Raw genomic sequence first — 27,555 nt, forward strand, 5'->3', positions numbered from 1 at the left:
CAATTACAGATAAAACAGAAACTTTGGAAGGTTAAATATTACCCCTAAGTTCACAAAGCTGGAAAGTGATATAATTAAGACTTGAACTCAGGATATGTAAGAGTGGAACCTGTGGGCTTCATCAATATATCACCCCAGCTTCCCAAGAACTGCTGTCTTCTGTGAAAGACCAGTGGAAATTGTCTTCTTCCAATCACTCTGGTCATGGCAGTTTCTTAGTAGTCCTTTCAGAAGAGAAAATGAAATTATTTGTCATGATTTGTCTTCAAAGAACTTCAGTTTACTCCTCTGAATGTCTTCTCCTCTTTCTAAGTGCTTGCCTGTTTTTCATTAGATTATATGCAGCACAGCAGCATGGGCTCCAGATAAATGAAATCACAAAACACAAATCCCCGCAGCCCACTAAAAAGTAAGACTGATATAATGATATTTTGTTTACATAGGAGAATGTTCTTACCTTTTAGAGACACTTGCTGAAGTCTTTGAGAAATATTGGTTATAATTTACTTTAAAAAAATCAGTAAAAATAAAGAGATGAAGCAATGGCAACTTGTTAATTGTTAAAGATACCTCAGTATCTTTAATGGGTGTATATTTACTTAGCTATCTTTGCGTGAAAATCTTCATAGTAATGAGTAAAAAAAATACCTAGTCAAATAAAAAAGTAAGTAATGATTTTAAAATAAGGATTGAGATAGGTTCAAAAGAGATGACCTTTCATCGTAATCATCATCATCATCATTTTTGTACCTCCATTCTGTTCTCATTAAAACAAGAATAGATGAGTTTACCAAGCACCAGACACTGCACTGAACACCTCTCATGCATTGTCTCCTTTAGTCCCTGACAATCCCTTGACGTAAGGAATTTTTCCTCCATTTTACGGATGAAACTGAGACTCAGAGAAATGAAATGACTTTCTCCAGAGCTCTTTTCTCCAGTGCAGTGCACTCCTTTTTCCTTAGGGTGAGCCTTGTGAATGTGACTGAGTTGAAGGGATCCAGGACATATGGGGAGGTAGGTAGAGGCACAGAGGGACTGGTAAGCTGGGTGAATAGAGGAAAGGCAAACAATAGCAGGTCCCAGTAAGGCCTTAAAAGTTTTCTTTTTCTTTTTTAAAACAAATTTGTATTGGAGTAGAGTTGATTTACAATGTTGTGTTACTTTCAGGTGTACAGCAAAGTGAATCAGTTATACATATATATCCTCTCTTTTTAAGATTCTTTTCCCATATAGGCCATTACAGAGTATTGAGTAGAGTTCCCTGTGCTCTACAGTAGGTCCTTATTAGTTATCTATTTTATATACAGTAGTGTGTACCTGTCAATCCCATCTCCCAATTTATCCCTCCCCCTCTTCTCCCCCGGTAACCATAAGTTTGTTTTCTACATCTGTGACTCTATTTCTGTTTTGTAAATAAGTTCATTTGTACCATTTTCTTTTAGATTTCACATATAAGCGATATCATAAGATATTTGTCTTTGTCTGACTTACTTCACTCAGTATAACAATTTCTAGGTCCATCCATCTTGCTGCAAATAGCATTATTTTGTTCTTTTTTATGTTTCTGGGGAATAATGAGGTCGTGATTGTGGAAGGAAAAGTACTGGGATGTGGTCCACTTTATGACCTTACTAGTGTATCTCATATATATGAGAGGTCCAGACGATAATTGATACAACTATGAACATTTCCAAAAATGAAGATGCAATCAGCATACGTGGAAAAAGGGCATAAGTAGGGTTGGGGAGGATATATTTTAGGTAGGAATCTGGCCCCATTGATAAAGTACACCATAACACCTGTATCACTCAATTCCAAGGCTGACCAGGAGAAGGATTGTTAACAACTTGCCCCCAGTCCATAAGATTATTCTGGCAGTGGGAAAAGTACAGCTTCCAGTGAATTTTTTTTAGCATTTCCAAAACCAATTCACTAAGTTTTAATAATTACTTCCTTTGAGCAGGGATAATGACCTAGGTTCGGCTATTTCATTTCAAACTAGAATTTCATTTTAAAAGAGCTTTTGCCTTTTGGGGAAAAAAATCGTACCTAAGAAGAATTGGTCAGCTGTGTGCTCTGCTGGAATTCTGCTGGAGAGATTATCACAACAAGCTGGTGGCCTGGCAGGGGCTGAAACAAATAATTTTGTAAATCTGAAACTAGTTCATCACAGTTTATAGTTTTTCATTTCATTTTAAAATGTAAGTGGCTATTTTTAAAGGAAGGAAAGTAAGTCTGAATTGCCCTACTAATCCAATGAAATATCGCCAAGAGGGTAAAAGCAGACAACTGTGCTCCATGTGGGAGATCCTTTCCAAAGCCTGCTTTTACGCCTCTCTTCTGTTCTCATTAAAACAAGTCCCAAAGATCAAATGAAGCTGGGACCCAAGCTGAAGGCAAGGGTACACGTTGTTTACTTCGTCGCTGCCAGCAGCCCTCTCACTACCAGGCTGGGATTCAGGCACACAGGTCAGAAGAAGAAGAATCCTGCTTTCACCCTCCCAGGTCTCCATCAGGAACCACCAGGGAGCAGCAGATGACTAAGTCACTCACCTGGCTGCCTCCAGTTAGATACTTGCTTGAAAATGAATGGGAAAGCTCCTAAGAAGGGGGAGAGAAGAAATAATGGCACCAATAATTCACATTAGTGTGGTTTTATGATTCACCAAACCACGTACATGCCTGTATTTGATTTTGCCTTTTGGTGAGCAGAGCACGCATCTTTGGTCCCGTTGTGCAGAATAGCAATCCCCAAACCCAGAAATGTTAAAACAGAAATTTGTTCCCAATCATACGCTTTGTTCAGAACAAAAGCTTCGAAGGCATTTTCCCTGGTTTGAATTCTGGCTTTATTACTTACGAGCTATGTGACCTTGGGAAGTTATTGAACCTCTCTTTGACCTCATTTTCTCATCTGTAAAATGGAGCTAAGGGGCTTCCCTGGTGGCGCAGTGGTTGAGGGTCCGCCTGCCGATGCTGGGGACACGGGTTCGTGCCCCGGTCCGGGAGGATCCCACATGCCGGGGAGCGGCTGGGCCCGTGAGCCATGGCCGCTGAGCCTGCGCGTCCGGAGCCTGCGCTCCGCAACGGGAGAGGCCACGGCAGTGAGAGGCCCGCGTACCGCAAAAAAAACAAAAACAAAAAACTCTCTGAAAAAAGTATTATTTTGTCCATTCTACAAACGGGTGAAACAAGGCCCAATGTCAAGGACCTCCCGAGGTCCCTCAGCTCATGAGTGGCAAAGCCAGGTCTGACTTACACTAAATTACCGCAAGGATACATTCCCTATGAATTAAGTCACTGAGACCTTGAGCTGGTTTCATCCTCCCCACTATCCATCTTATTTAAAAAGGAACAAGACTCACTTTCTGTATCTCCACTTTTCTCCCTGAAAAATGTGGCACAGTGCCAAGTTCTGTAAAATCCACAGTCTGTTGAGAGTCACAGAATCCTAGACTAGAAGGAACAATTACCTGCTAGTAGGGATCTGGAGAGGCAGAGACACACATATTGTTGAATCCTAGTTGTATCACTCGCAAGCTCTATGACGACAGGGTAACAACTTAACCTCGGTGGGTCTCAGTTTTTCCATTCAGAAAATGGAGCGGTAATTGTTTCCACCTCCTAGAATTGCTGTGATGATCACATTAGCTCAGTGCTGGCACCCAGGATAACTGCTTGATAAACATGTGCTAATAACTTAAGCTAGAGAAACACCGTCTAGTTCATCCACTTCACCCCACTGGTTTGATCACACAAATCACCTGTGCATCTTTTTTGAAATCCTTCCCCAGAAGGAGATACTAGAGCTTCGTGTGTGAAGGGTTCCAATGCCTGACCAATCTCACAACCTGGAAATCTAACTGCTCCATTTAAAAGATTATTTCATTTAAAATATTAACATTCTAAAAAAATTAAAAATTAACATTCATTCTCCAAAAAAAGTAGAGAATGACTTGTTATGCTTTTTCTGGATAAATGAATGAACATCTCAACATTCTCTCTCCCAAGCTAATCTAATCTAATCCCAGGAATTTCGTTTTTGTCTTATGAAGTCTGTTGTCTACCACTTTCCACTGGTGAAGACGAGGATGGCTTCCCGTCCTGAGATTGCTGTGGTGATAAGGCAGGTAGCTCATCTTAATAATATTGTGTGTTGTGCTCTTTATTTTCAAAGCACATTCACATGCTTATCTTTTTTTTTTTTTTTTTACGGTACGTGGGCCTCTCACTGCTGTGGCCTCTCCCGTTGCGGAGCACAGGCTCCGGACGCGCAGGCTCAGCGGCCCTGGCTCACGGGCCCAGCCGCTCCGCGGCACGTGGGATCTTCCCGGACCGGGTCATGAACCCGTGTCCGCTGCATCGGCAGGCGGACTCTCAACCGCTGCGCCACCAGGGAAGCCCCTCATGCTTATCTTGTTGATCGTAATACAACTGGGAGAGTTAGGGAGGGTGGGGGTTATCTCTACACTAAGGATGAGGAAACTGAAGTATAAAGGAAAGAACAACGATAGCCACCATGGCTAAGCACTTATATTCCAGGTCTTTTTTTGTTAATTTTTATTTTATATTGGAATATAGTTGATTAACAATATTGTGTAAGTTTCAGGTGTACAGCAACGTTCCAGGTCTTTCACACATAATATCTTATCTAAACTTCTCAAGAGCCTTCTTTAGTAGGTGTTATTAGCTCAGTTTAGAGGAAAGGAAAATGAGGCTCATAAAGGGAGGTGACATAGCCAATTTTCTCCAGATACTGAACGGTAGAGCTGAGAAACTCCAGATCTACCTCACTCCAAACCCAATAAGCTCAGTCACTGACTTTTGAAAATGTGCTTTAACCCATCAGTGACTAAAATGGCATTAAAATCCAGGATTCCTGATTCACAGTTTGGGACACCTTTCATCAAACCACTAATTCAGTTCTTCCTGACTGGGTATGTTGCTAGAGCTAGACCCACCTATGACTAGAATAGCCACTGCTCACACAGAACTGCTTTACAGCTGTTCCCCATTCCTAGCTAGTCTTCTGCTCTTATCTTCCAGGTCCATGCCTATGATTTGGGGGTTCTCAAGCATGCAGTCAGAGGGTTATAAATTTATATATATGGTTACATATCTATCTATCTGTTATATGTATAAAATGTATATATATTTACATAATATATAAATATATATTTGTATTATATATTTATACATATTGTGCATAGATATTCATGTATATGGATATATATATATATATATATACATGCACAGGCTTCCAGAATTTGCCAGATTCTCCAGCAAGAATAAAGATTTGCCAGGCCAAACAAACTTCTCAGGGATTTGCCAATAAGTGTAATTCTTTAAATACAGATTTGGATGTGTGTTGGTTTGCAATTTTGGGAATTTCCTTGGTGAAATCTGAAACTGGCCCCATACACAGAGGGCAAGGGGAGGTGAAGAAAGAGGCAGGCCACTCCAGATTGGTAGGTGAGAGGTTTAATAAGCAAGGGGAGTTACAAGGCTCGTCTTGAGTGGCCTTAAGACTAGTCGATCTCTGCACTCACCCACCAGAATCTTAAAGGTTTATATAGATGCCTTAACTGGGTTCGGGCATGTATTCAGTCCAGGTGGTCTCAAGGCTGCATCCTTGAACTGGCTTGGGCTGTGGGAACTGGGTGGAACATACATTCCAAGGACAGGGGAGAGGGTAAGGAGCCTCTGATTGCCAGAGTCTAGCTTGCTGGTCAATCAACGGTCACATCCTCTTGATTACCTCTTCCAACAACATGGGAGAAGTGAAAGAAAAATGTTAATGGGAGTTTCTTCTCTTTCCCTGAGTGTCCCGTTCACATGGGCCTATAGACATAATCAAATCGAAGTTGTAAGGCCAGCACTGAGCTGAGGGATGGATTCTAACCATGTTCAGCTTTTCCTGGGGAGTCTGTGCTTATGTTACTATTTGAGCTGCTCCACTCATTCATTTTCCATTTCTAAAGGAGATGAGGGTGAAAAAGGAGATCCAGGAGAGGAGGGAAAGCATGGCAAAGTGGGACGCATGGGGCCGAAAGGTAGGTAACATGATATGACTTTGACACTTTGCTCTCTCTCTGCTGGACTTGCCTTGGAAGTTAGCAGCTTTTGTAACACCCTCCTCTCCAGAGATTCATGAGATGTGTTTCCTAGATGAATTTACTTGCCACCAGAGAGTTCCTATGAGATTGCCTGTTGACAAGACTCGGACACATTTCTCAAGCTTCATCCTTAGGGCTGGTGGGAGAGGAACACCCTGGGAGCCCTGGGGAACTGCAGTCTCTGGGAATATCTAAGAAACTCTGAGTTTTAGAAACACAGCCATGTTCACCGCTGTGTCTCCCCTCAGATGCCGTGCTAAGCATCTCTGGCTGGCTGGCTTAGAGTGTGAGGGGGAAGAAAAGCAAGAGCAGAAACAGCTGTCTGATCCATTGATTTACTCACTTTTCTCCAAGAGCTCTTGGCAAATGGTGGGGTATATATGGGAAGAACAGGAGAAAAGAAAATGAGAATATAACACACAGGCTATTAGGGAATGGTTTTACTCACAAGCCAAGACTCAGCCTCGCCAGAATACAGCTTCTGGATTGTGACGTGTCAGCGTGTGTCTTCCAAGCACTAGAACTATTCCTTGCCATCTGCTACAAGGTAGTGGCCCTAGACCACTGATTTTAAAATCTTCAGTAAGTTAAAGAGAGAAAAAGACTCATAGGATTTTGAGACTTCAATTTGAGAAATGCTGATTTAAACTCTTCTTATTGTATAAATATGTACAATCAACTGCAAAATTATTCTCACAACTAGATAGCTTTACAACTGGTAAATATTTTTTAGATAATCATGGATTAAAAATGCAAATTAGTAACAATTTTGTAGGCACTCAGTAACCCCTGATTATATTTTTTTTGGATGAAAACTTGGTGGGACAATCTCTGATGTCTCTTTAATCACTAGGTTTTATGATCGTATGTTCCCTCCCCTTTGAAAAAAATGGCTAAGCTAGTCCAATTTGTTTTAAAGTAGCGAGGAAATAGAATCCCGGAGTGAAGCCAAAATGGATCTCAGGAGGAACAGAATTAGAAAAAACTGCAAGAATTTTTTCACTCAGCTCCTTACCTGACCTTTAGATTAAACATCTTCTGCTGTAGTTCTTTAGAAATATTGCATTTTAATATCATCAGGCCCAGGACTGTCACACTCACCCACATTTTAATTTTAATACGTACATTATAATGCTATTAAAATAGTTAATATAGCACAGGATGTATATAATATAGCACAGATAGAAGAATGCACTTTTCAGTATTTCCTTCAAGTGAATATCATATACTAGGCACATCATTAAAGGGGAGATAAAACCTTAGGATATAAAGATGACTTGCTTTACTTTTCAGGAATTAAAGGAGAACTGGGTGATGTAGGAGACCAAGGCAATATTGGCAAGACCGGGCCCATTGGCAAGAAGGGTAAGCTATATTTTACTATTCTCCAGTAGCAATTTAAAGCCAATCGAACCTACCCTCGATATATGTTGAAATGTTCTGCACCATGAAAAATGAGCCCTTTCCTTTCTTTTAAAACACGAGTTTTCTCTTTCCTCCTATTTTGGCAGTTTCTTCCCTGCGTAAGCAACGTGTCTTTGAAAAAAGGCCTTGAGCAAAATTCAGGGACAGATTCAAACATAAAGTTCAGTTAGTCTCTACCCAGAACTCTCTCCTGGGATCTACTGGTTATAATCCTTTATGCAATTAAAACGGGTGTCATGACCATGAAGTGCACTCAGTTGCAGAAAACAATTATTCATAAAACTCAGTGTAGCTGAGGACAGTATAATATTCCTTTTTAATCTGAGTGGAATGATAATAAGTCTGTGTCTGAGATCTACTAACAGGATAGGAATTTGAGGTCCGTGTATATACATCCTTTTGTTTTCAGTCATATCCTGATCCTGCATGTTCCTGCTTCCATATTATGAAACACAGGTAGCCTCCCCTTTATTATCTAAGCACCCTATCCCATCGTCTTCTCCAAAAGCACCACAATGGTAGCAGGTTGTTTTTTTAATAGATCTTTACTGGAGTATAATTGCTCCACGGTACTGTGTTAGTTTCTGTTGTACACCAAAGTGAATCAGCCGTATGCATACATATGTCCCCATATCCTCTTCCTCTTGAGCCTCCCTCCCACCCTCCCTTATTGCTTCTGATATTCAGCAATTCATACAGACATCGTTCTGTTGGTTTGAAGTTACAAAGCGATCTCCTTTAACCTGGATACACAATTTATTTGAGCATAGGAGAACGGGCTCAAGTGCGGATGATTTGCATAACAGGGGCATTTTAAGCAGATACTTGCTACGCTGGAGCTCACCACAGTAGTAGTGGGAGGTGGCTACGAAATTATGACCTAAGTACAGTATTTACTCCAGTTAATTTTATGCAGTTATGATTTAATACTACATCTTTACATTTGCTTAAATTTCTCGCAACTGGGAATGGCACCATGTATGGTCCGTAGTCGTGTCTGTAAGTTTTGATGAATTTTAACTTTTTATAATCAGTTTGTGTATATTTTATGGTGTAAATGATAAAATTAACTAGTATCTACATCTATTTTATACATTCATGACATACCTAAATTTTTCTTAATTTTTTTCAGTATTTCTAGGCTACGTGGTTTATCTGTGAGTTTTTTCAAATTGTTGAAAATCTCCCAAAATTTCCCCAATATATTTATTTTAAAACTTTGCACATAAGTGAACCCGCACATTTCAAACCCGTGTTGTTCAAGGGTCAACTGTATAATGCTGAATAACCACAGGACTACTATAGGAACCATGTCAGAGAGTAAAGCCAGATTGGTATGAAAAAGAACTGACCGGGCTTCCCTGGTGGCGCAGTGGTTGAGAGTCCGCCTGCCGATGAAGGGGACATGGGTTCGCGCCCTGGTCCGGGAAGATCCCACATGCAGCAGAGCGGCTGGGCCCGTGAGCCATGGCCACTGAGCCTGCGCGTCCGGAGCCTGTGCTCCGCAACGGGAGAGGCCACAACAGTGAGAGGCCCGCGTACCGCAAAAAAAAAAAAAAAAAAAATACTGGAAAGTAGTCACAGTGCTTACATCTTCTCAGAAAAAAAAAAAAAAAAGTCCATGCATCAATTCAAGTATCTATTTCCCACATTAAGATCCAGTTAAAGGCTACTGCTTCAATGAATCTTTCCCTACTCTGATCCACAGCCGTCTTTACCTTCTCTGAAAACCTACCAGGCAATTCCTTTATTTCATTCTGTTTGTAGACAGTGGTGCTAATGTCTCATCTCCTTGGTCTCTTATGAGCACTTTGTTTTCCTTAAAAACCTATTTTTTTGGCCGTGCTGCGCGGCTTGCAGGATCTTCGTTCCCTGACAAGGGATTGAACCCGTACCCTCGGCAGTGAAAGAGTCCCAGCCACTGGACGGCCAGGGAAGTCCCCCAAAACCTATCATTTTCTAAAGCAAATACTCTATGTATGCTTTTTTTTTTTTAATATTCATTATTGGGCTTAGACCAGAACTAGGGTCATAGCAGAACTAGAATCAATTTTCAACCTATGTTGAAGTGAAAGGATTCACATATAAAGAAAATAAACGATTTTTAATTAAAATATTAAGCCATATTCATATGAACTTTCAAGTCCATATTGCTTTTGGTGATGATAGGACTGATATTCCTTTCAACTTTTTATAACATGTTTTGAAGACTTGGCTTCCCTTCATTAAGTCATTGGTTAAGTTATTTGAAAAGCACCATGAACTGGGGAGTCAGAAGTGGTTGGGTTTCAATACCAGCACTGCTATGGAATTGCTGGGTGTCCTTGAGCAATTTATTTTGCCTCTCTGATCTTCAGTATCTTCAGTTGTAGAATAAATATAATGATAGTACCTAGCTCATTGGATTTAATATGATAATACCTATAAAGTATCTAACTTGGCAAATGATTGGCACTCAGCAAGTATATATTCCTTTTCTTCCATTAACATCCTCTCAAAATCTAGTCTTATCTTTTCCAATTTACATATAAGGGGAATGAGGAGTTTGCAGGACACAGCTTAGGTGTGTCCAGATCAATCTTCCTCATCAGGGTGCTCGGCATATCTTTATGCTTCTTTCCCAGCTGTACCTCTGCTGTACATTGTTTCCTATGTTGCTCCCACCTTCACCTGCTGAAGCTCCAATGCCATCTCCTCAGGAGAGCCTTCCTTCATTCTTCCAGCTGGGACACTACCTCTTCCAACTGCCGTCTGCATTGGACAGAGTATGTTATCTCTGCTCATGGTCTTTCTTATAATATTTATCACATTCCATTGTCATAGATTTCACCATTGTTTCATTTCATCCAAGTACAAGTTCTGAGGCATTCCCCAGCATACTTAAACTACATTTGGGGTTTCAAGGACTCCCCTCCTTTTGTCTGGGGAGCTCTGGCATCACTGTAAAAAAGAGTGTCCACGTAGGTCAATTCGGAAAGGCTCAGCAAACCCTGGGGGCCCTGGCAGGCATGCCTTTCTGCATGATCAGTGGTCAATATGTACGGGACTCAGTGAAAAGCAGTCAGCAGACAGTGATGAAGGAATAGCTAGTGGGCAGGCAACATGGGGAACCCTTTGGGTTTTAGAGTGGCTCCCAGGTTTTCCCTTTTGCTGGGAAAGGAAGGGGTTAGGCAGAACCTCAATGCTGACCCCACTGCCCCTTACATTGCCCCCTCGGTCATATACCCAATTCCTGGCCACATCATTATTCTACAAGAGTAAGCCTCATACTCTTCTCTAGCCTGGATGACCTTCATCCTGTATTCATCCCCCTGAATTCTTTCTTATTCTTTTTCCAGATCACCGTTGAAGCATAAACTCTGTTTTACTTCTATCAGGGTCTTCTCTTTGGAGAAGAGGACTTCAGGGCCCAAAGCTTCAGGCAAACATTTCCTCTTATAAATCAAAAGTTTTGCTTTCAATTATTGTGCCTGATGTGGGCTTCAAGAGCTTATTTTGAAGTTGAAAAAATTCAACATTTTTTTCCTCTCTGCTTTAATAATTCTGATTCTCTGAAAACTGTTTTGTGGATGTCTCTGACTGAATAAGAAAAGGGTCAAATACAAAAAAGAGCAGAGAGGAAAATTATCAAGGTTGATATGTCAGTATAATATTTTTGACACAACTTTAAATTATGGATATTTGCATATATCACATCTCTTCCAAAAAGCATAAACTCTTTCAAGCCAGATGTTTAATCTTGTCTCTCTTTATACCCTTTCAAAGTACCAAGCAAGTCTTTTGTCTTGCATAGAGTAAGTAAATAGTAAGTATTTGTTGAATTAAATTGAAAAAGCATGATACATGTTTTTGAAAATCCAAGGGCAGAGCCACATGGAAGAACTTGGGGGCATAATAAATACACAGACACTGTGTAGTGCTAATCAGTTGATCCAGATGTGTAAAACAATGGTACTTTTTAAATTAAAAACATGCAGAATATTGTCTTAGCTTTGCCCAGAAGGCCACATTATAAAAACATGTTAGTAAGATCAGTGACACAAACTTAAACGTTTATACATCCAACTGGAATTCTGCATTCCATCTAATTAAATTATGACTTGTTTGATTTGCTGTACCTGTACAGCCAACTCAAAATCAAATTATTTTTATAAAACCAAGGAATATTTGTTGGAGATATTGCAATGAATTTTAAAACCTCTTTCCTGTTATTTTAGGTGTATAAGATATTGTCTGCCTGAAATAATTCTATTTCATTAGATTTTATGCATTCTATTCTATTCATCAATAACACTATTTTATTTAGTTGTTCTTTTCATGGCTACTGTTTTTCTTCAGGTGACAAAGGGGAAAAGGGTTTGCCTGGGATACCTGGAGGAAAAGGCAAAGCAGGTATAATATACTTAGTTTTTCTTCTTAATTTTTAGCATCATTCCAAATCTATTCATCTTAAAAATGAATATAGTATATAGAAAAACAATAGTCTTTTCAGTGGGATTAACCTCATTTTCCTTGGGCCAGAAGAAAGGGAAGAATGAAAATTTCCTCTCTATCTGCTGGTGACTTTCCAGGCCTCTGGGGAAGGGGAGGATGGTGCATTCCACCCCTCCCATGCTTACCATGAGGTAGCAAACCCAGCACATCAGGAAGCAGCCCTCATTCTCTGAGACCAGGAGGAAAATCCACGAGGGCCACAACAATTGGACCAGCACGTCTTACATTCCACCAACATCTCAGCCAAATACTGGCCAAGCAGTTTGCCAGCAGCAAACTGGCCTGATCCAGTGAGGCCCTGTGGTTACAGAACATGCCTCAGTGGCCGGGGAGTTTCTCCCTGATACTGAAAGAGAGGTCTATTTCCAGCGCTCGATGCAAGGAAAAAAGTAGCTTGTTCTTGGTGAGCTTCAATTATTTCTATCCGTAAAGGTGTAGTGCGGACTAATTCTAAGAGCTCTTTTAACTTCCTTATATTTAACTGTGAATGTGGATAAATAAAGCCACAGATATTTTTTTTCCTTTGGCTAATAGAATTCATTTTGCTTTTCAACAACCAAAGAAACAAAGCCAATGGAAATGTTGACATGAAGCAGCCATTAAATAGGAAAAGGGAATCATTTGAATTTTTTTTAACTTTTTATTTTATATTGGAGTATAGTTGATTAACAATGCGTTCGTTTCAGGTGTGTAGCAAAGTGATTCAGTTATACATATACACGTGTCTACTCTTTTTCACATTCTTTTCCCATTTAGTTGTTACATAATATCGAGCAGAGTTCCCCGTGCTATACAGCAGGCCCTTGTTGGTTATCTGGGAATCATTTTAATTTTACATCATTTTCCTTACAATTCTTTCTCTGCCACATTACCAGTAGGTAATTGAAAAGGTAAATGATCAAAGGGGAATTAATGGCAGAAGTTAAAATCATAGTTAATCCACAAATGGATCAACTGACTCTTGAAATTGTAAGATAGATCTATTCACAAGATTTAAACTTAGTCCTTGAAACGTTAAGCTATACTGCAAATGGATAATCAGAATTAACATTTATTTCATCGTGAAAGTTTTCTCCTGTCTTGGCAGAGTTGTGTGAGCCAGTGAACAATGCAGTAACAGAAGAGAAGACTGGCTAGAAATATGTTTTTTTAAAAGCTGTAAAGATTTTATTCTGAGACTGGTATGTTCTGTGTTCAACAGAATGCCAAATGGTCCACAATATGTGTACAGTGGCTAGTCATATTTACTGTTCTTTTAAAAAATCTGGTTTAGAACTGTGTTTTAACTAATTTAAAATATTTAAAAAGATATTTTCTGAATTCCTAAAGACAAGGTATATCAGAAACCCTGTATTAAATAAAAGACAAAAAGCATAGCCGTTCACAGAGAGGCGTAGCCAGACTAGAAGAATACAGTAAATATTGGGAAGAGAGCAATTGCTCTTTTCAACCAGTCTGCTTGCGCTTCAACATGAATTCACAGCTTTGTCATTTAAAAGGGACTGTCTGTGATTGTGGAAGATACCGAAAAGTTGTTGGACAACTGGATATCAGTGTGGCTCGCCTCAAGACATCGATGAAGTTTGTCAAGAATGGTGAGTCTCTTCTATCGCTTTGTACTATTTATCCGTGGATTTATCTCTTTCAACACTGCAATTCCAACATCCCTAGCAGGAAATAACTTTGGGCAAAGGCCTACTGAATAGTGTCAACAGTTTAAAGTCTCTCAAAATCCTAATTATCCACTCAGTCTAGGACGCTTTAGGTCCACTTCCTGTGGACATACATATGTGCGCTCCTATGGGTAGAAAAGGGTGCTTTAGTGAGAGAGGGGAATGAAGAAGAGGCAGAGTCTGGCTAGCTGGGCCTTAAGAAAAAAAGGGCCCAGCTTTCAAACAGACAGCCAGCATCTCAGAAGATAAAAGTAATAATAAAAACAACAGCTACTTTCTTGAGTACTTGGAATAATAATAATTTTTATGATTAGACCGAAGCTTAGAGAGATTATCTTACCCATAGATACAAGCTAATGAACAGTGGAGCATGGATCTGAACACAGGTTTCATGACTCCTCTACCCTCAGTGCAAATCAATAGGAACATTATGCATTTCTCTAAATTGTGCAATTTTCCATATCAGTCATTTTTGTTTTCCCTTGTATTTCCCTATTAAAGTTCTCAATAAAGCCCTTAAAGTGGGGCTTATGTGCCCTCTCCTGAGACAGTATGAATGAGGGAACTGTTTTAGTTACTGTTACGGTTGGTTTCACTTTGTTGTACTTTTATTTATTATAATCCAGCCATATTTATTGTACAATACTGGAGGCACACAGTTGCCATCTTGTGTCCATTCTCGTCTTGTAATACTAAAGGCATAGGAAATGTTTGATATGAACTAACCCTCAGTTATAACTCTGGTTGTAACCTATACAGAAGATGCCGCATCTTGACATGACTTGGACCTTAATGAATAAACCAGACCCCAGAGGTTCAACATAGTGCAATGGTCCTTAACATTTGAGTGCTCATAGATTTATTTGTCAATTTTAACTTATAGACCCTAAAAAGATGGACGTAGATGCCCCCATAGGCCAAAACGTACATGGCATATTATGAGCTCGAGATGATTCTGAGTCCCCAGTTCTGTCCTGAATCTTACTCAGAAGCTCAGTCTCCTTCATCTACCTGGAGTGAAGTATAGACCATCTATCTCAATTGATGTATATGTTCACAATCTAGGAATCTGGCCCATAGGGACAAACTTCTGTATTATTTCCGTATCAGTCCAATAAGCCTTTACCACCCCTTAACGCTGTTCCAGGCACTGAGGCTACTGAGTGGCAAAGACATGGTCACTGGCCTCAAGATGCTCACAGTTCAGTAGAAGAGACACACAAACAATTAGACTAGAATGTGTCAAGTGCTGTGAAGTGAAAGGGACAATGGAAACATAGGGGAGAATGCACAGGAGTGCTCATGTCTGTCCAGGAGCATTGAAAAGGCTCTTATAGGAGAGAACACTTCCACTAAGATCTAAAGGATGGGTAGGAATTTGCCGGATAAAGCAGTAAGAAGACCTTCCAGGCATGAAAGGTACGGAAGCGGAAGAGAGAAGGTCATGCTCATGGAACTGTAAGTGTGGCAAAAGCATAAACTAGGAGGGGAAAAATTGTCTGAGATGAGCTGAGTGACAGTTCATATAACACATCTTCGTCAAAATAGCTCTCTGCTTCACATTGTGAGGGAAGTGAAGGAGAAAAAGACAAGGGAGGACCAATGACAGGAGTTTGTTCCCCATTTGACAGCTAGAAAGGTGGAGAAAATATTGAACCAGTGCCCACCTCATGATAGGTTCTTGGAAAAGAATTTTAAACGTTGAATAAATGAATTTAAATTAGCAATATTTTATACTTAGCGTTTCTCTTTTTGACATATATAATCACATTCTTCTTTTCCTTGCTGCAAAGTCATAGCAGGGATTAGGGAAACCGAAGAGAAATTCTACTACATCGTTCAGGAGGAGAAGAACTACAGGGAATCCCTGACCCACTGCCGGATCCGGGGTGGAATGCTAGCCATGCCAAAGGATGAAGCTGCCAACATGCTCCTGGCAGACTACGTCTCCAAGAGTGGCTTCTTCCGGGTGTTCATCGGGGTGAATGACCTTGAGAGAGAAGGCCAGTATGTGTTCACCGACAACACTCCACTGCAGAACTACAGCAACTGGAAGGAGGGTGAGCCCAGCGACCCCTACGGCCATGAGGACTGTGTGGAAATGCTGAGTTCAGGCAGGTGGAATGACACAGAGTGCCATCTTACCATGTACTTTGTCTGTGAGTTTGTCAAGAAGAAAAAGTAACTTCCCTCTTGCTGTACACTTGTCATTTCCCCGTGACTACCATGGCAGGTATTTTTATCCATCTTTTTCTGTCTAATTACACTAAATTCAGTCTGACTCAAGGCAAGTGAGAAATGCTAGACTGAGGTTTGGAATCTCCATCGCCATGTTCGTCCATGGCGATTTTGAACATTTTCATACACGGTATGTTACTGAGCCATAAGCTCACCAGGTTACGGGTCCCAAGAGAGAGCTCGAATTACTAGTTGTGCAGGAGGTGGTTGTCTATGTCTCAAATGAAGTTTTCACTTGGCATTTGCTCTGCCACCTCTCCCTAGAGCCGTAAACCACTGTCTGTCTAGCCCAGTGGATAATTGGATAGTTGGTTGGGGATGATTAGGCTCCAAGCCAGACATATGAGAGGCTCTTCTCTTAGGAATGTCAAGGTATTATCTGTCTTTGAACCCAAGATCCCCAATTCTTTGACCAGTCACCCACCATGGCCATAGCCACACATGCAAGGTCCTCTTCTTTGCATACACTCAGAAATACTTCAACTCTAAGCCTCTATATGAGGAACTTCTAGCCTAGTGCCCTGTTCCAGACCATATGGAATCGTACAGATAACTTCTGTTCTTCTGGTTGACGGCCTTCACTGAAGTATACCAAGCCTTGGCCCCCTTTCTGTAGGCCCACAGGTAAATTCCAGGCCTCCAGATATTAACCCTGTGATCTGAGGAAAAGGGAGCTCTAGAAATTGAAAAGAAAAAAAAGAAAAGGTTAGCTCCCACACAATATTATTTATAATCCTCCTGCTACATTGCCCCCTTTATTAATATGGCTCCATTTTTCCTCATCTTAAGTTCATCCATAGCAACTTTTCTCCCCTTGGGCATGGAGAATGAAGGAAAGGGTTTGTGAAGCCTTCAGAAAACTCTGGAAGCTTCAGGGTGCTACCAACACCAAGTCTCTAAGACTCTTGTCTGCCTCTAATATATCATGCATGGTGACATTTTGTGGGAGGCCCTTTATTCTCTGCAACTGTATGTTGTAAAAATCTCACATCAGTGATGCCTTCAAGTACTTTCAAGTATATCACAAGAATGTGTCAAGTGTGGAGTTTGGAACATGCCTGAGACTCACATTTACTAAGCTGGTAAAATTCTACTTTGAACTGCAGATCAAACCTCAAAGCAGCTCTAAATTGAAATTTTAAAATAAAAGTTCAACAAAACCCTAGATTATCCCCTTATAAACTGATGCTCCAGTTATAGTTTGTGACATATAATTAGACGTTTAAAATGCTGGCAGAACAGTTAATGAGGGGCTTCCCTGGTGGCGCAGTGGTTGAGAATCTGCCTGCTAATGCAGGGGACACGGGTTCGAGCCCCGGTCTGGGAAGATCCCACATGCCGCGGAGTGGCTGCGCCCGTGAGCCATGGCCGCTGAGCCTGCGCGTCCGGAGCCTGTGCTCCGCAACGGGAGAGGCCACAACAGTCAGAGGCCCACGTTACCCCCCCAAAAAAAAAAAAAATTACAAAGCAGGACACCATATCAAATCCAGTATCCTGGGGTAGAATGCCAGCCAAGAGCTTGAGGAACAAGAATCTAGAAGCACTTAGAGGAAAAGAAAGGGATTAGAAAAGAGGAGCGAGGGAACAGACAGTAAACATTGCCTATGGGCAGCTCACACTGGGATCCATATTCTGATTTGTTCTAAGCCCCCCAAGTATGAATATTAATTGTGTGTACCATCCATGCTATTCTAATTTCTATTATGATTATTATAATAATAACAACATTTCTCTCAATGACTCATCGTTGCTGCCAGTGCTTCCAAGAGAAGATGACAGAGTTTCAAAGATAGGATTCATCCTGAGACCTTGCCTGGGAGAAATTTTGAAGGCACCACACATTTAATTAGATTTGCTATAAAACTTACTTTGTGCTTTACAAAATAAATGTCTTCACATAACATTTTCCATGTGATCCTGATAAACTCTGGGAAGTACGAAGGGCAGACGTTTTTACTGCCATCTCTCCAATGAGAATACTGAGGTCCAAGGAAGCTAAGAAGTTTACCAAAATCAACTCATTTGAAAGAAAAGCAGGATTTCACTCTGCTGATTGAAACTGTCAATCCAGTGTCCTCTCCAGCCTATGTTTTTTGCTCTTACATTGAATGGAATTTCATCCACGATTCTCTTGTGATAACAGGCGCTCAAATAATCTCTCTTGATTACTTTCCAAAGTTAAAGATTAGGGTTAATTAATAGAAATGCTGGGGATTCAGAAACTTGCCTTACGAATATGGTACTCACTGGTTTCTTTTAAAATTCAGGAATGTCTACACATGTCATTAATGTTGAGGAGGGGATTTAGTAAAGTGTCACTACAGTTTTGCAGATAACTACAGATTTAGGGAAAGCAAGGCAGATATATTAAAATTAAGATTTGCCAAAACTAAAAATGAGCAAGTAATTATTTGCCCCATAAGAGAATAAAGTAGATAATTCCCTTAAATAATTAGCATTTAAAATCAATTTCATTCTCAAAAGTTAAATGTATATTCAACTTTTCAGGAACATATCTGGGCACTTCCTGAGGATGACATAAAGGTTCCAGGGGAAGAAAATTTTAAATGTATTCACAATTGCACAGTGCTGCCCTTTCAAAGCAACACATTCTATAGCCAGACAAGGAGAAATACCTTATGTCCAGAGTCATTGCCCAGACACTGTAGAAGGGTATACATCCCGTGTTGAGAGAAATATAACAAACATTGATTACACTTTGGACAACTCACCCATAAAAACTACTAACATTAAAGAAGATGTATTTTTTCCTGCTTAGATGTATGAGCTTCTTTGATTGTTATTGACCAATTAATTTCCAGCTCTCTGGATTGCATACCTGGAGACCATAAGACGTCTCTGGAATAGGAAAGGTTAACTAGATAGCAGCACGCACTGCATTTCCACAGATGTGGTATACATACATGCATTGTTTTCAATATAGGGCTTTCTTTTACTGCACTCCTAACAGGTGGTCACACAGTCCATATTTGAAGGTTTTGGGTAATTTTCTAACCCCATTAGAAAGTTTTTCCTTACGGTGAAATAAAATATGCTGTCTCTAATTTCCATCTACGTCCTTGTTCTACCTTCTGCTGTTCATAACTCTGAGAGGTCTGACCCTGAGACCAGCTGGATCAGCCTCTAAATGAAAGTACAAGGCAGGGCAGGGAGAACTATGCTCACTGTGGCACTGGTTACTAAGGTGGATACCCAGGTTTTTTTTTTTGTGCGGGGGGCGGTTCGCGGCCCTCCCACTGTTGTGGCCTCTCCCGTTGCGGAGCACAGGCTCCGAACGCGCAGGCTCAGCGGCCATGGCTCACAGGCCCAGCCGCTCCGCGGCACGTGGGATCTTCCCGGACCAGGGCACGAACCCGTGTCCCCCGCATCGGCAGGCGGACTCTCAACCACTGCGCCACCAGGGAAGCCCGATACCCAGTTTTGTACATTTCTCTAACCCTATATGGTATGCCCCACTCCCAGTGAATTCAAATTTTGTTGGTGAGGCATTAGAGGCACAGATATAGAGTAGAACTGGGATTGAAGGTCATGTGGGGCATCTCAATTATAAATAATCTATTTATTAGGAGAGGGTATTCAGTGGAGAGGGTTCAACCCTAAGGGAGGAGGCTGTTAAGAGGTTGATGGTTTGGTAAGACCTGACTGAGAGGGTTCAGGGCAGGTGTCCAGTGCCAGTGAGATGAAGTCCAAGGCAGAGACCAGGTTCATGAAACTGACATGGCGAACAATTGGCTTAGGTGCCTAGTAGAGCTCACTAACTCATTAATTCATCAAATGTACTTATGGAGCATTTACCATGTGATGAGGGCTGGAGACACAATGGAAAAGAAGACAGATCAGACTTCTAGCCTCATGAACAGAACTCTCCTTTGGCTCATTGAACATCGAGGTTACCACACTGAAGCCCAAGAGTTAATCCACTGTCATGGATGGAATATATAAACCTATTCTATTTTTACTCCTACTTCCTCTTCAACATAACGCCTCTTCAAAATTATACTGAAATAGGTTGGACAAAGAGAATTTTTTTTTTGGTAAAAGTACAACGTTACCATTTCTTGAAGAGCAACATTGACACATCTCTTCAAATACATTTATAAATTCCTGTAGGCTGGCTAATTTTGATGTGAACAAGAAGTTCTCATGTCGTTGTATATGCTCACCCACACCACTACCTCACAAGACAGAATATATCCTTGTGATTGTGCATGGATGAGCGTTAACACTTGGTAAATATTCCTCCACATTATTTTTTTCTGGTGACCTACAGCTGACATTCAGTGAAACCCAGATTTCCCACAGACTGTCACTTTCATACTAAAATAAAGACAGGTAGAGAGAAGGGGGAAGGGAATCAGAATTTTACAATTTATTAAAATGTGAGCACAGCAGCCTTAAATTAATCACCATGTTGGAATCTGTAGCTGGGAAATAATGCAGATTCATGTGTGTCCACACAATTTTAAAGGTATGTAATGCTTTGGCCTATGTGTTTTTCGCTTTAGAACCCTTAAACAGATGAATTTATCAAGAGGTAAGTCTTATCCTTTGGACGAACTGGGTTAGTGGGCTTCTGGGGGAGGTGATAGAGATGAGGATTGTCTACAACCCACCCCTCGATATATTGACAGAACATCAGTCGGGAAGAATACTCATAAGCTCTGCCACGATATGTGAAAAACCAAGGCAGGCACAGAAATTTCCTAAGTCTTGAGAAAATGAGGTAAGTGGAGACATAATTGCAAAACACGTTCAATTTACATCCAATAAAGTCTAGGTGAATACATTTACTAAGTGTAGTGCACATAATAGACAACTGCGGAAGACTCTTTCCTAGGAGATCACAATTTCATGTGTATATTTCCTGAATCAACTCAGAGAAAATGATTCTGGAGAAAGCTTACCGGGAGAAACATATGTGTTTTACAAATAGATGCTTTTTGGAAATGTTTATGTTTAAAATAATAATGTTTCCAAATACGTTTCCCCAGACTCCCTGGTTTGTCTGACCTTATCTTTGATTCTGCTGACGTTGGTACTTTTCAGGGACTCAGTCTCCAGGAAGGATGAAGGATTTATGTACAGGCACAAAATTACAATCACCACAATTCTCTCTTCCACAGAATAGGGATATTATCTTTGCCCTAAAGGACCTTAGGGCTTAAAGAATAGAGTGAACAAACATAGGAGGCTATTTCCAAGAGTCCAAAATTTTGATCACTACATTTGAGAAAAAGGAGATCCAAAAATACATTTTGAGACACTGGAATGAAATATCAAAAAGCACAGTTTTTAAAGAAGCTTGAAAATATTTCTTCTGGGGTTTCTAACCTTAAACACCCTTGCATGGAGATATTTTATAAAAAGTGCAGGGCAGGGGGTAAATATATATGTTTGTGTCTCCATCTTTGAAAGTGTAAAAGAAAAAATACCTAAGCTCTTCTTTCCTCAGATAATCTGTGTTACTGGGGACGGGATGAGCATTACACTACTGCTCCTTTTAAAAAGTTTTGTTGTAAGTTTTCCTCATTCTTACATTTTCAAAAATTCAGTAGCTCACTATGCACTAATGTCCAGGCCTCATTGATTCATGCCTGTATGAATTATGAAGATAGTAGTTGGAGGGTGAAATTATACATGAAAAAAGGATGTGTTCCTTTGATCACCACAAACAATCCCTCAGTTCTATATGGAGAAGAATAACGTGATATCTGGGCCCTGGTACGTAAACACCTTACACTGGAAATCTTTACTGTCAGACTGTCTGTAATCACTCCAAAGTGAATCAGCTATACGTATACATATATCCCCATATCCCCTCCCTCTTGCATCTCCCTCCCACCTTCCCTATCCCACCCCTCTAGGTGGTCACAAAGCACCAAGCTGATCTCCCTGTGCTATGCAGCTGCTTCCCCTTAGCTATCTATTTTACATTTAGTAGTGTATACCCATCCATGCCACTCTCTCACTTTGTCCCAGCTTACCCTTTCCCCTCCCTGTGTCCTCAAGTCCATTCTCTATGTCTGCGTCTTTATTCCTGTCCTGTCTCTAAGTTCATCAGAACCAATTTTTTTTAGGTTCCATATATATGTGTTAGCATACGGTATTTGTTTTTCTCTTTCTGACTTACTTCACTCTGTATGACAGACTCTAGGTCCATCCACCTCACTACAAATAACTCAATTTCGTTTCTTTTTATGGCTGAGTAATATCCATTGCATATATGTGCCACATCTTCTTTATCCATTCTTCTGTCGATGGATACTTAGGTTGCTTCCATGTCCTGGCTATTGTAAATAGTGCTGCAATGAACATTGTGGTACATGACTCTTTTTGAAGTATGGTTTTTTCAGGGTATATGCCTAGTAGTGGGATTGCTGGGTTGTATGATAGTTCTATTTTTAGTGTTTTAAGGAACCTCCATACTGTTCTCCATAGTGGCTGTCTCCATAGTGGCTCCATACTGTTCTCCATAGTGGCTGTATCAATTTACATTCCCATCAGCAGTGCAAGAGGGTTCCCTTTTCTCCACACCCTCTCCACCATTTATTGTTTCTAGATTTTTTGATGATGGCCATTCTGACTGGTGTGAGGTGATACCTCATTGTAGTTTTGATTTGCATTTCTCTAATGATTAGTGATGTTGAACATCCTTTCATGTGTTTGTTGGCAATCTATATATCTTCTTTGGAGAAATGTCTATTCAGGTCTTCTGTCCAGTTTTGGGTTGGGTTGTTTTTTTTTTAATATTGAGCTGCATGAGCTGCTTGTAAATTTTGGAGATTTAATACTTTGTCAGTTCCTTCATTTGCAAATATTTTCTCCCATTCTGAGGGTTGTCTTTTCATCTTCTTTCTGGTTTCCTTTGCTGTGCAAAAGCTTTTAAGCTTCATTAGGTCCCATTTGTTTATTTTTGTTTTTATTTCCATTCCTCTAGGAGGTGGGTAAAAAAGGATCTTGCTGTGACTTATGTCATAGAGTGTTCTGCCTGTATTTTCCTCTAAGAGTTTGATAGTGTCTGGCCTTACATTTAGGTCTTTAATCTATTTTGAGTTTATTTTTGTGTATGGTGTTAGGGAGTGTTCTAATTTCATTCTTTTACATATAGCTGTCCAATTTTCCCAGCACCACTTATTGAAGAGGCTGTCTTTTCTCCATTGTATATTCTTGCCTCCTTTATCAAAAATAAAGGACCATATGTGCGTGGGTTTATCTCTGGGCTTTCTATCCTGTTCCATTGATCTATATTTCTATTTTTGTGCCAGTACCATACTGCTTAGATTACTGTAACTTTGTAGTAGAGTCTGAAGTCAGGGAGCCTGATTCCTCCAGCTCCGTTTTTCTTTCTCAAGATCGCTTTGGCTATTTGGGGTCTTTTGTATTTCCATACAAATTATGAAATTTTTTGTTCTAGTTCTGTGAAAAATGCCATTGGTAGTTTGATAGGGATTGCATTGAATCTGTAGATTACTTTGGGTAGTATCATCATTTTCACAATGTTGATCCTTCCAATCCAAGAACATGGTATATCTCTCCACCTGTTTGTATCATCTTTAATTTCTTTCATCAGTGTCTTATAGTTTTCTGCATACAGGTCTTTCCTCTCCTTAGGTAGGTTTATTCCTAGGTATTTTATTCTTTTTGTTGCAGTGGTAAATGGCAGTGTTTCCTTAATTTCCCTTTCAGATTTTTCATCATTAATGTATAGGAATGCAGGAGATTTCTGTGCATTAATTTTGTATCCTGCTACTTTACCAAATTCGTTGGTTAGCTCTAGTAGTTTTCTGGTAGCATCTTTAGGATTCTCTGTGTATAGTGTCATGTCATCTGCAAACAGTGACAGTTTTACTTCTTCTTTTCCAATTTGGATTCCTTTTATTTCTTTTTCTTCTCTGATTGCTGTGGCTAAAACTTCCAAAGCTATGTTGTATAATAGCAGTGAGAATGGGCAATGTTGTCTTGTTCCTGATCTTAGTGGAAAATGGTTTCAGGTTTTCCACCATTGAGAGCGATGTTGACTGTGGGTTTGTCATATATGGCCTTCATTATGTTGAGGTAAGTTCCCTCTATGCCTACTCTCTGGAGGGCTTTTTATGATAAATGGGTGTTGAATTTTGTCGAAAGCTTTTTCTGCATGTATTGATATTATCGTATGGTTTTTATCCTTCATTTTATTAATTTGGTGTATCACATTGGTTGATTTGCATATATTGAAGAATCCTTGCATTCCTGGGATAAATCCCACTTGATCATGGTGTATGATCTTTTTAATGTGCTGTTGGATTCTGTTTGCTAGTATTTTGTTGAGGATTTCTGCATCTATGTTCATCAGTGATATTGGCCTGTAGTTTTCTTTTTTGTGACATCTTTGTCTGGTTAGTTCCTTTACTCTTAACATGACTTCTTCCACTGGCATCCAATGATGAAGAGTAAAATGCAATTCTACTTTATTTTGCGCAAAGATCACTGAAAGTAACCCCACCCTCATTTAGGCTTATGTGCTCAATGCCCATAAAGGACTTTTGGTTAAGCCTTTGATCTAGAAAATCTCCTTCCCATCAAGTTCAATAAAGTCCACTTTAACTCACCAAAACCAGTCAAATTGATTATCTAACTGGTATCCCAGCATCAGGAAATATTTTTCCTAGAAGAATGCCATTTTTACAGTTATACTTCTAGCTTGGGTCTCAAACACTTCTCACCATACTCCTACTAGATGATCTCAGCTGAAGCTGCTGGTTGTGGTAAAGGATAATGTGGAAAATACTCTATTCAGTGGCAAGCAGAAGAAGAACCTGGGATACCCAATGGACTTTAGAAACCTCAAGGAATTAGAGCTTTGAGACTTCATCATATTTGATCATTTTCTGTACCCCAGCTCTTCCAGGGCTTTCCTCAGAAATCTCATGTTTAATGAATTCCCTCTAACTTAAAGATTCCTGGTGGGCTTTGAGGTTTCTAGCCATGGCCCCATCACCTGCGTGATCAGCAACTCCATGTACTGCCTTTTTGATTACTATGTGATCTGGAGAGGTGGAGGTTTCTGCTTTCTGCTTCCCTGTTCTATTCTCAGCGTCCTACCTTTCTGCTAAACTTGATCTCTTTAGCTATCCTAGAGTTAGTCTCTAATAAAGAAGGGTTAGTCTCTAATAAAGAAGAGTTAATCTCTAGTCTATCTCCTTTTGAATCCATCAGCATAAATTCCTCTTTTTTCTCATCAAAGGAATGTGCCCAATAAGACTTTTATTCTTTTACCACCAGGTACCAGGCTTAGCATTAGCCTACTCTGACATGAGGAGAGTGCTGTATTATCCTTGTTTCCTTTCCTCCCATATAAGTTATTAGATCATTTTTACCGTCTAGCTCGTGATGCTAAACGTCTTAAACCTAGATCAGAGAAATCAAGGATGAACCCAAAGACTGAAGAAATAAAACTCATTGATACTTTATTAATTAGGAAGAGTGATATCCACCCACATCTGAGCAAGTTTCCTTTCTATTTCTCACTAAGAATCACTCAAAACAGTGGTAATACTCAGCACCCCACATGAGGAGAGTAATGCAGTATGTCTGAGAAGTCCTGAGCAATCAAGCTTCTTTCTCTTCAAAAGACCTTGTCAGGGCTTCCCTGGTGGCGCAGTGGTTGAGAGTCCACCTGCCGATGCAGGGAACGCGGGTTCATGCCCCGGTCCGGGAGGATCCCACATGGCGCAGAGCGGCTGGGCCCATGAGCCATGGTCGCTGAGCCTGCGCGTCTGGAGCCTGTGCTCCGCAACGGGAGAGGCCACAACAGTGAGAGGCCCGTGTACCGCAAAAAAAAAAAAAAAAAAAAAAAAGACCTTGTCAGAAACAACATATGCTATTATATAACAATAATTCTGCAAATCAGCAAGCCATGTCATATATGCCTGAAGACCAGGTTCTAGACCTTGAAATTCTGTGCTAGCAATTTTAAAATTTCAGTTTACTTGAGTCTGTATCATAACACGTAGACATGTCCCATTCATCTTATTTTAGAGACTTTCCATGGGCAGTCCTGGCCAGAGTCCCCCACAGCAATCCTGGGTGTAGAGCTGAGATTTGAAGGTACAGAAATGGGAGAAGTTGCTTTGGGTAAGAATGTTGAGTGAGGAGAGCAGATATCCGAGGCCTGAGATCTAAGTTATTCTAGTATTTAAAGGTTAGGAAGAAGGATAAGGGTAGGTTTCTTAAGGTTCATTGTTAAAGGGTGGGCAGAGAATAGTAGTAGAATCGGGAACATTTCAGGAAGGGAGCATCAAATTTATTGAATGTCTCTGAGAGTTCAAGTACAAACAGTTAAAAAACACCTATTGGATTTGTCAACATGAAATCCTGAAGGAACTTAGCAAAAGTCTCAATAGTATGGGGGAGGCAAGAGACAAAGTAGAGCTGGGTTGATGGGGAAATGGGCTGCAAAGAAGTAGAGATAGTATATACAGGTAATATTTTCCAGAAGCTTTTCAGTAAAGGAGAGTTGAAGCAATCCAATCAAGAATGGAAGTTGGACATTGTCAATCAAAATAATAGTAATAACTAATATAATTTGAGTGCTATGTTAAGCCTTTTATATGTGGTTTCAATTTAATCCCCAAATCAACCCTGTGTAGTACATACTATTACTACTTCCATTTACCTATGAATAAATAGAAACACAGAGATTAAGTAGCATCTCTAAGGTCCATTGCTGGGCCTTAGAGCTGGGATTTCATTGCAAGCAGTTCAGTTCAGTGCTTTCATTGTTAAATCCCTACACTATTCCATCTTACCATATGATAATGGGCATATTTCGAAAGTCCAGAGTTTCTGCTATGGCTTTGCTACCTAGGTTCTAGATGAATTTCACAACTCACTCAGTTTTTCTGGGCATGTTGTCAGCATGTACAACACACTTATTGATGGATGTATGGAAAAGAGGAAAAACTGTACAAACACATTCCTGTTTCACAACACCTCCATCAGTCCTGAATAGGTTTGAAACTTAAGAACATATTGTCCATGCCTCAAAAGGAACAAATAGATATTTCAAGAATTCTGAAGACTACTCTTTTTTCTGTCCCTCAGAAGGCAAGGAAAATTACAGCTTCACATAAAGGAAGTGACTAATAGAGACAGAGCGTTCCAAGGGGACCTGGCGGAAAGCACTTAAAGTCAGACATGAGGAAGTTCCTGAAAAGAACCTTGAGAAGCAACTGCTCTGATCAAGAGGAGGAAAAATGACATAATTGGGGTCTCCTGGGCTGAAGTGATGTGATCCTGGGATGCAGTGTGGCAGGAAGATGGAGAGCTCAGGGGTCTTCTTAAAGGACACTGTGAGTGCCTCTGGAGGGAAGTGTGGCCGTGTGGGTCCCTCTTAGTGAGGACATTGGGTCCTCTGTTTGGGATGCTGAAAGCATTCAGCTCCCGTTGCTGTAGACAGTATTCTAGCCTGGAAAAACTACTGTGATGTATATAGTGGGATATGCTGTTTTTATTTAATTTTAAGAATGAAATATCACTTGTTCCATGATGGCAATAATGTTCTAGCCTTTGCAGTTCTACATCACAGATATCTTGCCTCCAATCCT

At 40.3% G+C, this 27,555-nt stretch overlaps 1 protein-coding gene across 1 annotated transcript in view; it reads left to right on the forward strand.

Moving 5' to 3' along the window:
• The window catches only part of COLEC10 (collectin subfamily member 10), a 34,093-nt gene extending 17,206 nt beyond the window's left edge, over nucleotides 1–16,887 (forward strand). The window contains exons 2-6 of the mRNA XM_065895554.1: nucleotides 5,985–6,056; nucleotides 7,413–7,484; nucleotides 11,883–11,936; nucleotides 13,538–13,633; nucleotides 15,505–16,887. Of these exons, the coding sequence (XP_065751626.1) occupies nucleotides 5,985–6,056; nucleotides 7,413–7,484; nucleotides 11,883–11,936; nucleotides 13,538–13,633; nucleotides 15,505–15,896 (686 nt within the window). The 3' untranslated portion in view covers nucleotides 15,897–16,887. The remainder of the gene's footprint in view (nucleotides 1–5,984; nucleotides 6,057–7,412; nucleotides 7,485–11,882; nucleotides 11,937–13,537; nucleotides 13,634–15,504) is intronic.
• The last annotated feature ends 10,668 nt before the right edge of the window (nucleotides 16,888–27,555 follow it).

This window comes from Phocoena phocoena, chromosome 17, assembly GCF_963924675.1.
Source record: "Phocoena phocoena chromosome 17, mPhoPho1.1, whole genome shotgun sequence".
Lineage (NCBI taxonomy): Eukaryota > Metazoa > Chordata > Mammalia > Artiodactyla > Phocoenidae > Phocoena > Phocoena phocoena.